Source organism: Sebastes fasciatus, chromosome 20 (genome assembly GCF_043250625.1).
Source record: "Sebastes fasciatus isolate fSebFas1 chromosome 20, fSebFas1.pri, whole genome shotgun sequence".
NCBI lineage: Eukaryota > Metazoa > Chordata > Actinopteri > Perciformes > Sebastidae > Sebastes > Sebastes fasciatus.
The window spans coordinates 19870356-19880690 of NC_133814.1; the positions used below are offsets into that span (position 1 = coordinate 19870356).

The window sequence follows — 10335 nt, forward strand, 5'->3', positions numbered from 1 at the left end:
TTATGTTAAATCACTTGCTTTTAATGTTAAATCACTTAGGAAGGTCAATCTAACACATTTGCTACATCCCAACATTACCTGCTGTATATTACATGTATTAGCTGGAGACTGATGTAGATCTTGTGCTGTGGTAAAACAGCATAAATCAATAATGAGACGTGTGCGCACATGTGGTTGAAGGCCTGAGGGAGATCAAGGCCTTTAAATGTCAAAGGACGAGCCTGTCGTCAGACAACCTGTGAACTATAACCTACATCTCTGACAGCAATGGAGGAGGGGGGGCTCACACCTGACAGCAGCACGCAGTTTCCAAATATGATTATGTAAGAGTAAACCAATTATTACAGGCATACAGGACAAATATATGAGTATGTTGTGCGTAAGAGGCCGAAGTTGTAACCTTTGTGAGGTCAGGCAGAGGTATAAAATAAATGTCCTTCATATTGAATGGTTTAATTCGCTCAAAAAATGCAACACTTGATATATTACATACAGAAATCTACTTTTTAAAAAGCAAAGAATCAAAGTAAAGAAATTTAAAATATACAAAAAATATAGAAGCCTCGGCTTGAGAAACAGGTTATGACCGGTGATGCATTTGGATACAACAGTGCTTCCCTGTGTACGGCCACTGTAATAATTCCAGTGGCATTATATGATATTCTGTAATAAGAGGGCAAGGCCAGCTCCAAATCTCTCTCTTTCACAAATGTGGGAAAAGATAACAAAATAGTTATAGCTGTATGGTGAGCAGGATATTGTGGAAAGTCGGTACAAGATGACAAACATAAACATCAGTCTCCATTCACTCGCAGAACGCTTCTCTGATCGGCACACTGTCACACAGACGTCTGTTTGTAGTTCTTGGTGTCCAAAACTTTTCTTCCACACATTGCACAGATTCCTTGAGAGACAAAAAAGGAGGAAAGAAAGAAGAGCAATTTTTAAAAAATAGTATGGAGAAAAAAAACAATATCGTGAGCAGGTGCAGCACTTTTTGTATTATGTAGCATGTGAATAACCATAGCAGTACATTTGCAATCAAAACGTTGTTACCAAATCCATTAAGGCATGATACAGTTGTCAATTTTAGGATTCATTTTCTGCATCTTTGCAGGCATTCATTTCTGCACAGTATAAAAATCAACTATGATATTCTTGAAACTTGCTTGATGAACGCAACTTATATCTCAGTCTGAGGAAACTTCAAAAAAGGACAAAAATGTGGACTTACACACAATCACATTCTCAGACTACTAAAGGGAGGAGATGATTCCAAGAGGATCGCGCATCAAGAAATTCCCCTCATTTGGCTATGAAAATGTCAGATTCAAAAGGTAATGGGAGGCCATCCTACATGAATGTTCTTTTGATTTGATTTTGTAATTAATTGAAGAAGCTAAGCAACAGAAAACCAACATACAATCAGAAATAAATCCAATTTTTAAAAAAGACTCCATTGATCCCTCTTAACAAAACTTCCAATTGAAAACAAACTACGTGAGCAGATGGAGAAACTAAAAAATGTATTGAAACGGGACAAACTGGCTACATCATCATCAAAAAAATCATCCATCTGCTTCGTGTGGTCTTGACATGAAGAGTTCATCTTTTCTCTCCATGCCCTTATAAATGCATAATCTATAAGCTTGTTTTGTATATGAATTATAAAAACAATTAATGAATGAAAATGAAATGCTACTAAATATGTCTAAAAATGAGAATGATGGGTAATAATAGATTATAACGGAGTTTTTACTACCCTGCCTGTGAAAAAGACGAGAGCCTTACGCAACCACTGTTCCAAACGAAAACAGATCTTTTCAGATTAAGTCTGGTATGAGCCAGTTCTCCCAGATTCTGTCACTGGAAAATAATGTATTTTCTCTTCCAGGATGCTGAACAGAAAGACGCAAGGCACAGCGATGAGCTGACAGAGACAGACTTCTCAAAACCTGGCCAAATAAACCCCAAACTATGTACATCGCTACATACCAGAAGAGTAAGTACGTGAGAAGACATGGATTTTTTTGCATTTAGGCGACCCAACCAGTCGAAGTGATCTGTTTGTTACAGATATGTTTCATCCATGAAAAAATCTTGATACTGTGGTTTTTTTTTGGCTCTGTGTTAAGTCCAGTGTGAGTGTGTTTATACCTTTCTTGTATGCACAGCCCTGACAGTAGTGTGATCCAGACTGATGAACGGAGCTCTTGCAGATCCTGCAGGTAGCAAAGCCCGTCTTGCTGTACGGGTCAAACCTGAGAGGGAGATGCAATACAGATACATAACTAGACATGCACCAATATGTGTTTTGTCCACTAAAGAGACACATGTTTAGGGAACAAATGAACATGAAAATCAGAGTGAGTTGATAAAAACTACTTTTGTGTAGATAAAAACAGAGAAAATGATGGAAGCAACTCACCTGGCTTTCTTAGAAGTCAGGATCTTGTTTTCATTTAGCTTACGCCCACCACCCTCTGAGTGAAAGAAGCAGAAGGATCTCAATTAAACATCACCATCTTAGTCAGAGGTTCCCAAGTCAGGGGGGACTCTTGATCAAACATAAGCAGTAGATTAAGGACACTCACATCTAATTTTACAGGAGGTAGTATGATATTTCATTTTGTTTCTTTTTTAAGAGTTTGATGCATAGAAACACGTTTCTTTCTGTATAAAATAATCTCTCCTCAAGCCTAAAGCTGATCACATCAGAGAGCATATTCAAAGTGGCCTTGAAAACATGGTTTCGCAGTCATTTGCAGGCTGATCTGTATTATGAAGGGAGCTTGAGACAGTAATATAGTTTTACATTCATTTTGTTTCTTTTTCAAGAGTTTGATGGGTAGAAACACGTTACTTTCTGTATAAAATAATCTCTCCTCAAGCCTAAAACTGATAACATCAGAGAGCATATTCAAAGTGGCCTTGAAAACATGGTTTCTCAGTAATTTGCAGGCTGATTTGTATTATGAAGGGAGCTTGAGATAGCAATATATAGTTTTACATTCTATTACAACCTGATCCCAATGTAGCCATACATATGAACTATGCACAGTAGCAGTAATAGATTTCACTGAATCTGTGTCCTCATGTTACCTGTTGTATTCCGGGCTCCATCCTTCCAGGTGTCGGGTGTGATGACTTTACCGAGCTTCTTCTCGCCTGGAATAACAAGTAACACACACAATTTGTAGAGAAAATAACATACTTATTAAAGAAATAAAGTCTAACTTGTAGGGTCAGTGTTCATAAACCAAAACAACTCTGAGGACACAGTAATGACAACAGTTAGCTAACAGTCACATAACGTTAGCTTTAGACCAATTTCCAGACTTCTAGGTGAGATTTGAAGACAGAAAGCATCCCAACATGTTGATACGTACACTTTTCACAAACCATCTTTACTCTGTGGTTGTTTTAATCCGACGATTTTCAGCAGTTGGTCAAAATAAAAACAGAAATGTGAGCTAAATGTTAGCTTGCTCTGTTGATGTTTGTAAACTTCCGGTCGTTTCTTCAGCTGGCTCGTATTAGCAACGATTTGATTGGTCGACACTGTGGCAAGCTCGAATTTCATTGGCTGATAAGACCGTCCGTCACAGAAGGTCCCAGTGAAACGTCACTGACCTTCTGTGATTGGTTAGAGGACGGCCGTTACGTCACAGGTTACCTACAGGATAATACTTCCTGTTTGCTCGTCATTTTTCTTCAAAATAAAAGGTGGTAGTTGCCATCCTAGATGTACATCATATTTATTTATTTGAGAGCAAATAAGATATATCATATGTTGAAACCTAACCAAGGTTACAATTAATTGGGTTCACCTGTAGATACATTTGACAATGTAGTTATATTCTTAGGATAAATTGATTTAATTATGGAAAAATAGATAGATAGATAGATAGATAGATAGATAGATAGATAGATAGATAGATAGAGATAGATAGATAGATAGAGATAGATAGTAACTTTATTGATCCCGAGGGAAATTCAAGTTTCCAGCATCACAGTTCCATAGTGCAAAACATGTGTCAGGAAAGGTCAAGAAGCTCACAGGCTTATTTATACAAAGGACCTCTCCCCAACCCCAGGAAGAAGAAATAAACTAACATAATTTATAAAATACAACAAAAGTTAAACAACAACAAGAAGTACACAAAATGTGCAGAAAAACCCTAACTAAACAGTGGAAAACAATCCAATAAAAACAATGATATACTTACAAAAAACAGTACAGAAAAAAAAAATGTATCTAAGATAATAGACATCATGAATTAAATGTGATGATAATTTCCTTTTAAGATGTTCTAAGGATGACGAGCTCTTGATAACATGTATTTTGGTGTTCCATATTTGTACACCACGATATCTGAGGGAGTACTGGCCATGTTTTGTTTTGTAAAAAATGGAAAATGTCATAAATATAATTACCCTCTGACTCTTGGACGGCATAAACAATATTGTTTGTATAATATGTATGCCCAATACATTTAGATGGCGTAAGATATTATAATGTAAATAAAATATAATCCTCTTTGTCTAAGCTTTCATTTTGCAATATAAGGGATACCCATAGAAATAGAATATTCTATTGGACTTTTATTCTGAAGTCTAAGCGGAAGTCTGTGTCACTCCATGTTTACGGAAGCCAGGTCATAAAACTCACTCATGGGGGTTTAACCTACTCTGCACATCCGTCGCTATATTAACACTTTAAAGTGTTTTATTTGACTTGTGTGTATTGTTTTAGTGTCCTAGTTGTAGATAGTTTCAGTCTTCATCATGTGGGACCATGAGATCAGAGCCATGGCCTCCTCTCACGCCATCCTCGCCTCCTCGGTGTTCATGGCGACCGTCCTACCTGCAGCTCTGGTGCCGGGCTTCTCTGTGTACGGGACTCACCTGCTGTGGCTCTACTCGGTGTCCGGGGCGGTCACCGCCGTCAGTGTCTCCGTCTTCTGGCTGCTCGGCATCACACCGCCCACCAAGAAGCACACAGTGGGATACAAGGTGGTGACTTACTGTCATTTTTATTTATTATATATATAATATTATATATATATTATATATTATATAATATATATATATATATATATATTATATAATATATATATATAATATATTTATATATAATATGTATATAATATATATTTATATTATATTTATATATATTGTATAATTATATTATATATTATTATATTGTATATATTATTATGCCACATTTGTTCTGATCGGTCAAAAGTCTTGAAATTTGGTATGAACATACTGCATAACATACATAATGTGTGTTAATGTTTTCCATATGATATATATTTTTACACTGCATATGTGTGCAGATCTTTGATATTCAACTTGTTCTGAGTTCATAGATACAAAATACTTGATTGTGCTCCTTGTAGTTTCTGAGATACAGACATTTTCTCTTCATACTATATCTAGTATTTGAATACACAGGACTAAAGTTTTTTCCTAAAACATAATGGCATCTTTTTGCAAAAACAGAAGTCCCATCATGTGCCCAAAGACTAGAAATAGTATGATAAGAAAAAGTAACCTTTCAGCCAAACGGTTTGACCGGTTTTGAAAATGTCTTCACATTTGTGCTCAGTCAAGCCCAGAGAGAACTTTTCGAAACATGAATACCTGGGTATCAAAGGCTCTATCATTTACTCTTTAACTTTTAAGTTTTGTGAACTTTGTTTTTACATAATTTATTAACCTGAACTGTCTTCACCCATTTCTTTCTGCAGCTGTCTAGGTTGTTTCGTTCCTGTCTGTACTTCTTCCTGTCGTGCCTCTTCTTCCACACTGTGGTTGTTCTCTATGGAGCTCCGCTGCTTGAGTGAGTAGCTGCTGATGCTCATGTGCAGTACCTGTATGTAGAAAGATGTGAAACAGATTAAAACAAAAATACAGAGGGCAGTAAAGGAGGATGTGTTGCATGCTGTTGATTTACAGAGATGGAAGGATAGTAAGTAATGCAACTTTAAATGCATCACTCATAACCAAATGGTTGTAAAACAAGTAAATAAATGCAGCTTTTACTGAGTATTTGCACACCGTGAGATTATTTTTCTGACATGCTACATATTTGCAGATTTTTATTTTTTCTCTGTATGTTTTTGATTGCATTAAAGGGATAGTTCAGGTGTTTTGAAGTAGGGTTGTATGAGGTGCTTATCCATAGTCAGTGTATTACCTACAGTAGATGACGGTCGGCACGCCACCCAGTTTGGAGAAGCATTCAGGAGTTACTGCTCGGAACCAAAGCAATGTACTGCTGTGGACGGGGCAGCAGCAAAACGTATTTTAGCCACCTAAAAAATCAATACCAGTTTAAGTGTACGCTATATTTAGGATATTTTCTAATATTTTAGCTTGCCGTCAGACAGCTCTTTCCGACGGGGAACTGAAGCCATTGTATCCATCTATGCTTTCGCCTAAGCCACCAGACTCCATTGAAAAAAGCTGTAATTTTACCTCGCAGAACACGGGGGTTGCTGATCTACCGCTGCCTCGATCAGTTAGTTAGTTTGTCCTATTGTGTGACTTTGTTGAATCTGAACTTCTATCACTAAAACTCTGTTGTGCTAGACAGCTGCCATCGATACTGTGAGTCTTTAATTTCTCATATGTGTTTCAGGTCCGCCTTAGAGACGTTCTCCCTCGCTGTGCTGCTGACCTCTCTAACCACGCTGAGGTGTCTCTGTGTCCTCGGCCCCAACGTCCAGGCCTGGATACGAGTATTCAGCCGGCATGGGTGAGCCTAAAATCTCCCTGTCCTTCTATCATGTGCTTATCTTGTGTTTCTAAACTGAATGTACTAACTGCTGTTGCTTTGCTCTGTGTCCATCTCCAGAGCCATGTCTGTGTGGGACACCTGTCTACAGATCACAGTGGCCTGCACCGTGGTAGGAGCCTGGGTGGGAGCCTTCCCTATACCTCTGGACTGGGACAGGCCATGGCAGGTCAGTACACAGTAGAAAGACTGCGGTAACGTGAGCTGCTGAGCACAAAACTGTGATAAAACCAGTTCTCAACCAGAAACGATTTTTAGTTTCAGGTGATTATACACTAATAAAACATAATAATGAATATTATATTCCATTTCTGCTTTACACACTGGCCCTTTAATTGCACAAATTTATCATAAATCCTTCTTTTCAACTTGATGAATGCCACCTGTTCATGAGCAGGTGCACATTTATGAGATTTCATCATTAACATAATCAATGTTCTTTAAAGCAATGCTCTTTGTCCCTAATATTGCATATCTGCAATTGCTGCTTACTTTTTTGTACAATAATAGGAGTATTTTCTGTAATTTCTTTGCCATTTGTCATCTCGTTTGACCTCCTCTGTTAACAAGGAGCCAGTTGTTTCCATTCATCATTGAACAATATTAAATACAACCTCCATCAGTCGGAAATGATAATTCAACGCAGTAACCATTCGATTGTTTTAAATGACAAAAAGGAAAAAGATTAAAATTATAATTGCAAAGGGAGTTCTCTGCAAAATGACTGGAGGGAACTGCTAATTAGAAACAGCGGTAATTGGAGCGTAACTCTAAATGACACATTGCTGTACGGCTGGTTTTTGCTTTTAGAAGTTCCTCTTTGGTGGAGACATGCTTGTGAGGGGAAAAAAAGGATGAAGTTATCTAATAGTTTGTCTCCTCTCGATCTATCAGTGCAACAATCAGACTCTCTTGTCTTGCTTCTTGTAGGTTTGGCCTGTTTCCTGCAGTCTGGGCGCCACGATCGGCTTCCTGACCGGACTCGTCGCAGCTCCCGCGTGGATCCACTATCATCGCAAGCAGCTCACATACAAGTGCAAGTGATGGAAAAGACATAGGTTTCTGTGTTTCTATGTTTGTGACCACGGAGGTATTTCTCATATTCCTTTTAACTTTGTACTGATTATTTATTGGGAACATTCACTCCATTTGGAAAGATGGTTTTGTAATAACGCAAGACGGTATGAGCAACATTATTTTGTACGCATTGAAGGCTGAACATGTTCCTGACGATTACTTCTCTCTTGGAATTTTTTGATTAAAACGTGAGGAGTTTATAACTGAAATGTCCTCAACATCAGTGATTTGAGTGATTGAATCTACAAACGCTTAAACCTGTAGGTGGTGCTGTTGGATCACCGCGTGTGTGTGTGTGTGTGTGTGTGTGTGTGTGTGTGTGTGTGTGTGTGTGTGTGTGTGTGTGTGTGTGTGTGTGTGTGTGTGTGTGTGTGTGTGTGTGTGTGTGTGTGTGTGTGTGTGTGTGTGTGTGTGTGTGTGTGTGTGTGTGTGTGTGTGTGTGTGTGTGTGTGTGTGTGTGTGTGTGTGTGTGTGTGTGTGTGTGTGTGTGTGTGTGTGTGTGTGTGTGTGTGTGTGTGTGTGTGTGTGTGTGTGTGTGTGTGTGTGTGTGTGTGTGTGTGTGTGTGTGTGTTTCTTATGTGAGGCTGCAGAGAGTTTAAATGAAGAGAAGAAATGAAGCCACACACTCATTTGCAAAGTAATACAAAGTAATCACTGTTATGGTTGGGTGGTTATTTATTGAAAGAGTTGCGAGGGAAAGTTAGAAAGTTAAAGCCAAAGTGTAAACTCTCACACACACACACACACACACACACACACTGACGCCGTTCTGCACCTGCAAGCCAACTACTGATGAATACTGTTCCTTTTTAAACAGCTATTAATCTCTCTCCAACTCTATTTCAACACCCTCCTCCCTCTCTCCCTCTCTCCTTCTCATTCCAGCTTTTCACATCCCCAGGCCACCATATTGATTCACTTTCATTTTAGGGACATTAATTTTCCCTCCTTTCATGCGGCCCACATCTCTTGTTCTCCCCCTCGCAGCCTAGTAGCCACAATGAAACTTACATCTTCTGCATTGCTGTGTCAAGCCGTAAAGTAAATGAGGGATGGTGTTCGCAGATAAGTCTCTAAGACTTTTGTAATACAATGCGACCTAAGTAATTACACGCAAGAAAAATAAATGACATCTTTGCAGCGTGAATGGGATTGGTGGACAGTTTGAGCACAGAGCCAAGGGCAGAGCTGTCCATTCGCCCTGCTTTTGAACTATTACATAAGGTAGTTGCCAGGGAAAGGCTGAGAAAAATAGCCTGAAGGAAAAAGAGGGAAAAAATGGAGAGTAATTCAAAGCCTTTTAAGAAGCCTACATGCACTTATGACACCAATCAGCACACCTCTTTTTTTCATCTGACCTCAAGCTGTTACCTCCATTACCCCTTGTACTCTGTGCTTTTTTTTTTCACCACCTACTGATACGTTATTAGCCGCCTACAGCAAAGGAAGTGGCGAGTAGGGGTCCTCGGAGAGCAAAGGGTGCGATCTAACTGATTTCTCCTCCAGCCTCCTAGTAGTGTGGAAGATAATTCATACGTGTCACCCCACTGGGCATGCCACATCTGGTGGACGGAGTTGCTTTGTTCCTGTGCTCCAATTCCACTTGTGGTGCTTTCATCTGCGAGACAAGGAGAAGGCCATTCTCACACACACACAATAGCTACTGCTTCAAAACAACATGCTCCTCGTTCAATCTTGGAGAACTTTATTTATTCATTGTTTGTTCTCAGGCTGTGCTATTGTGGCAGGGCGTTGCGAGGAGAGGTAATTTGTCACTCTACGCACCCCTCTTCTCTCCCCCAGCCTCTCCTGCGAGGCTGTGGTTGTATTCATCTGTTTGTTGTTTGCGGAATGATTCTGCAGAGTTGTACATATCCTGAATTAAGATGCATCCTCTTCCCTCTGTGGCGAATCATCCATAATTAAACCTGACTTAATCAATATACTTTAAGGGCAGCATTGAATCAAATGACTGTGCAAAAAGATTGCTCGGGCTGCAGAGAGCACAGAGTTCACAGCCAGCTCTGCAGCTTTTTCAGCCATCATCTTGGTTTTAACAGGCTGCAAATTCAATTTCAGGTTTAGTCTCACAGCTCTTATTAACTCTGTTTCTAGAGTTGTTTTCAGCAAGCAAGTTCTGATTAATCCCCTGTACGCTGCCAGCCCAGCACCAAACGGCAGACTGACAAAGCGAGCTGGTGACAAAAAGAGTCAAACAATCTAACAAGCTAACAAGTCAGATATATTTCTCAGGAGTTGGTGGAGACAAAACCGCAGCGAGAAGCAGAAACATGGCACCAAATGAATGTTGCTCCATGTCTGCTTGATGTGAAAATAATTTGACAACATGTTCTGCCCCATAGTGGCTTCAAATATATGAATGCAGCTTTAAAAATAAGGGGGGAAAGTAATTAACTTAAAGGAAAAGTGTGTAGCATTTAGGGGGATCTATT

The 10335-nt window shown here is 39.2% G+C and overlaps 2 protein-coding genes across 2 annotated transcripts; one reads left to right on the forward strand and one right to left on the reverse strand.

Annotated features, from left to right (window-relative positions):
• Positions 1-432: 432 nt before the first annotated feature.
• On the reverse strand, positions 433-3547 carry cript (cysteine-rich PDZ-binding protein). The gene is made up of 5 exons (XM_074619563.1): positions 3390-3547; positions 3103-3168; positions 2429-2483; positions 2158-2261; positions 433-904 (listed from the first exon to the last, which is right to left on the reverse strand). Exons 1-5 carry the CDS (start codon positions 3403-3405, stop codon positions 840-842), a joined length of 306 nt encoding a protein of 101 aa, XP_074475664.1. The 5' UTR covers positions 3406-3547; the 3' UTR covers positions 433-839.
• Positions 3548-4626: 1079 nt separating this feature from the next.
• On the forward strand, positions 4627-8105 carry pigf (phosphatidylinositol glycan anchor biosynthesis, class F). Its single transcript, XM_074620303.1, has 5 exons — positions 4627-5016; positions 5757-5848; positions 6650-6766; positions 6866-6974; positions 7736-8105. Exons 1-5 carry the CDS (start codon positions 4789-4791, stop codon positions 7847-7849), a joined length of 660 nt encoding a protein of 219 aa, XP_074476404.1. The 5' UTR covers positions 4627-4788; the 3' UTR covers positions 7850-8105.
• The last annotated feature ends 2230 nt before the right edge of the window (positions 8106-10335 follow it).

What these genes read in the sequence shown, in the direction of transcription:
- cript (XM_074619563.1), bottom strand. An exon ending in CTGACTTCTAAGAAAGCCAG is followed by an intron (nt 2,262 to 2,428) that starts GTGAGTTGCTTC and finishes TCTCCCTCTCAG; the next exon opens with GTTTGACCCGTACAGCAAGA. An exon ending in GGGCTGTGCATACAAGAAAG is followed by an intron (nt 905 to 2,157) that starts GTATAAACACAC and finishes TTGTCTCTCAAG; the next exon opens with GAATCTGTGCAATGTGTGGA.
- pigf (XM_074620303.1), top strand. Translation starts at nt 4,789, where the DNA reads ATGTGGGACCATGAGATCAGAGCCATGGCCTCCTCTCACGCCATCCTC. An exon ending in AGCACACAGTGGGATACAAG is followed by an intron (nt 5,017 to 5,756) that starts GTGGTGACTTAC and finishes TTCTTTCTGCAG; the next exon opens with CTGTCTAGGTTGTTTCGTTC. An exon ending in ACTGGGACAGGCCATGGCAG is followed by an intron (nt 6,975 to 7,735) that starts GTCAGTACACAG and finishes TGCTTCTTGTAG; the next exon opens with GTTTGGCCTGTTTCCTGCAG.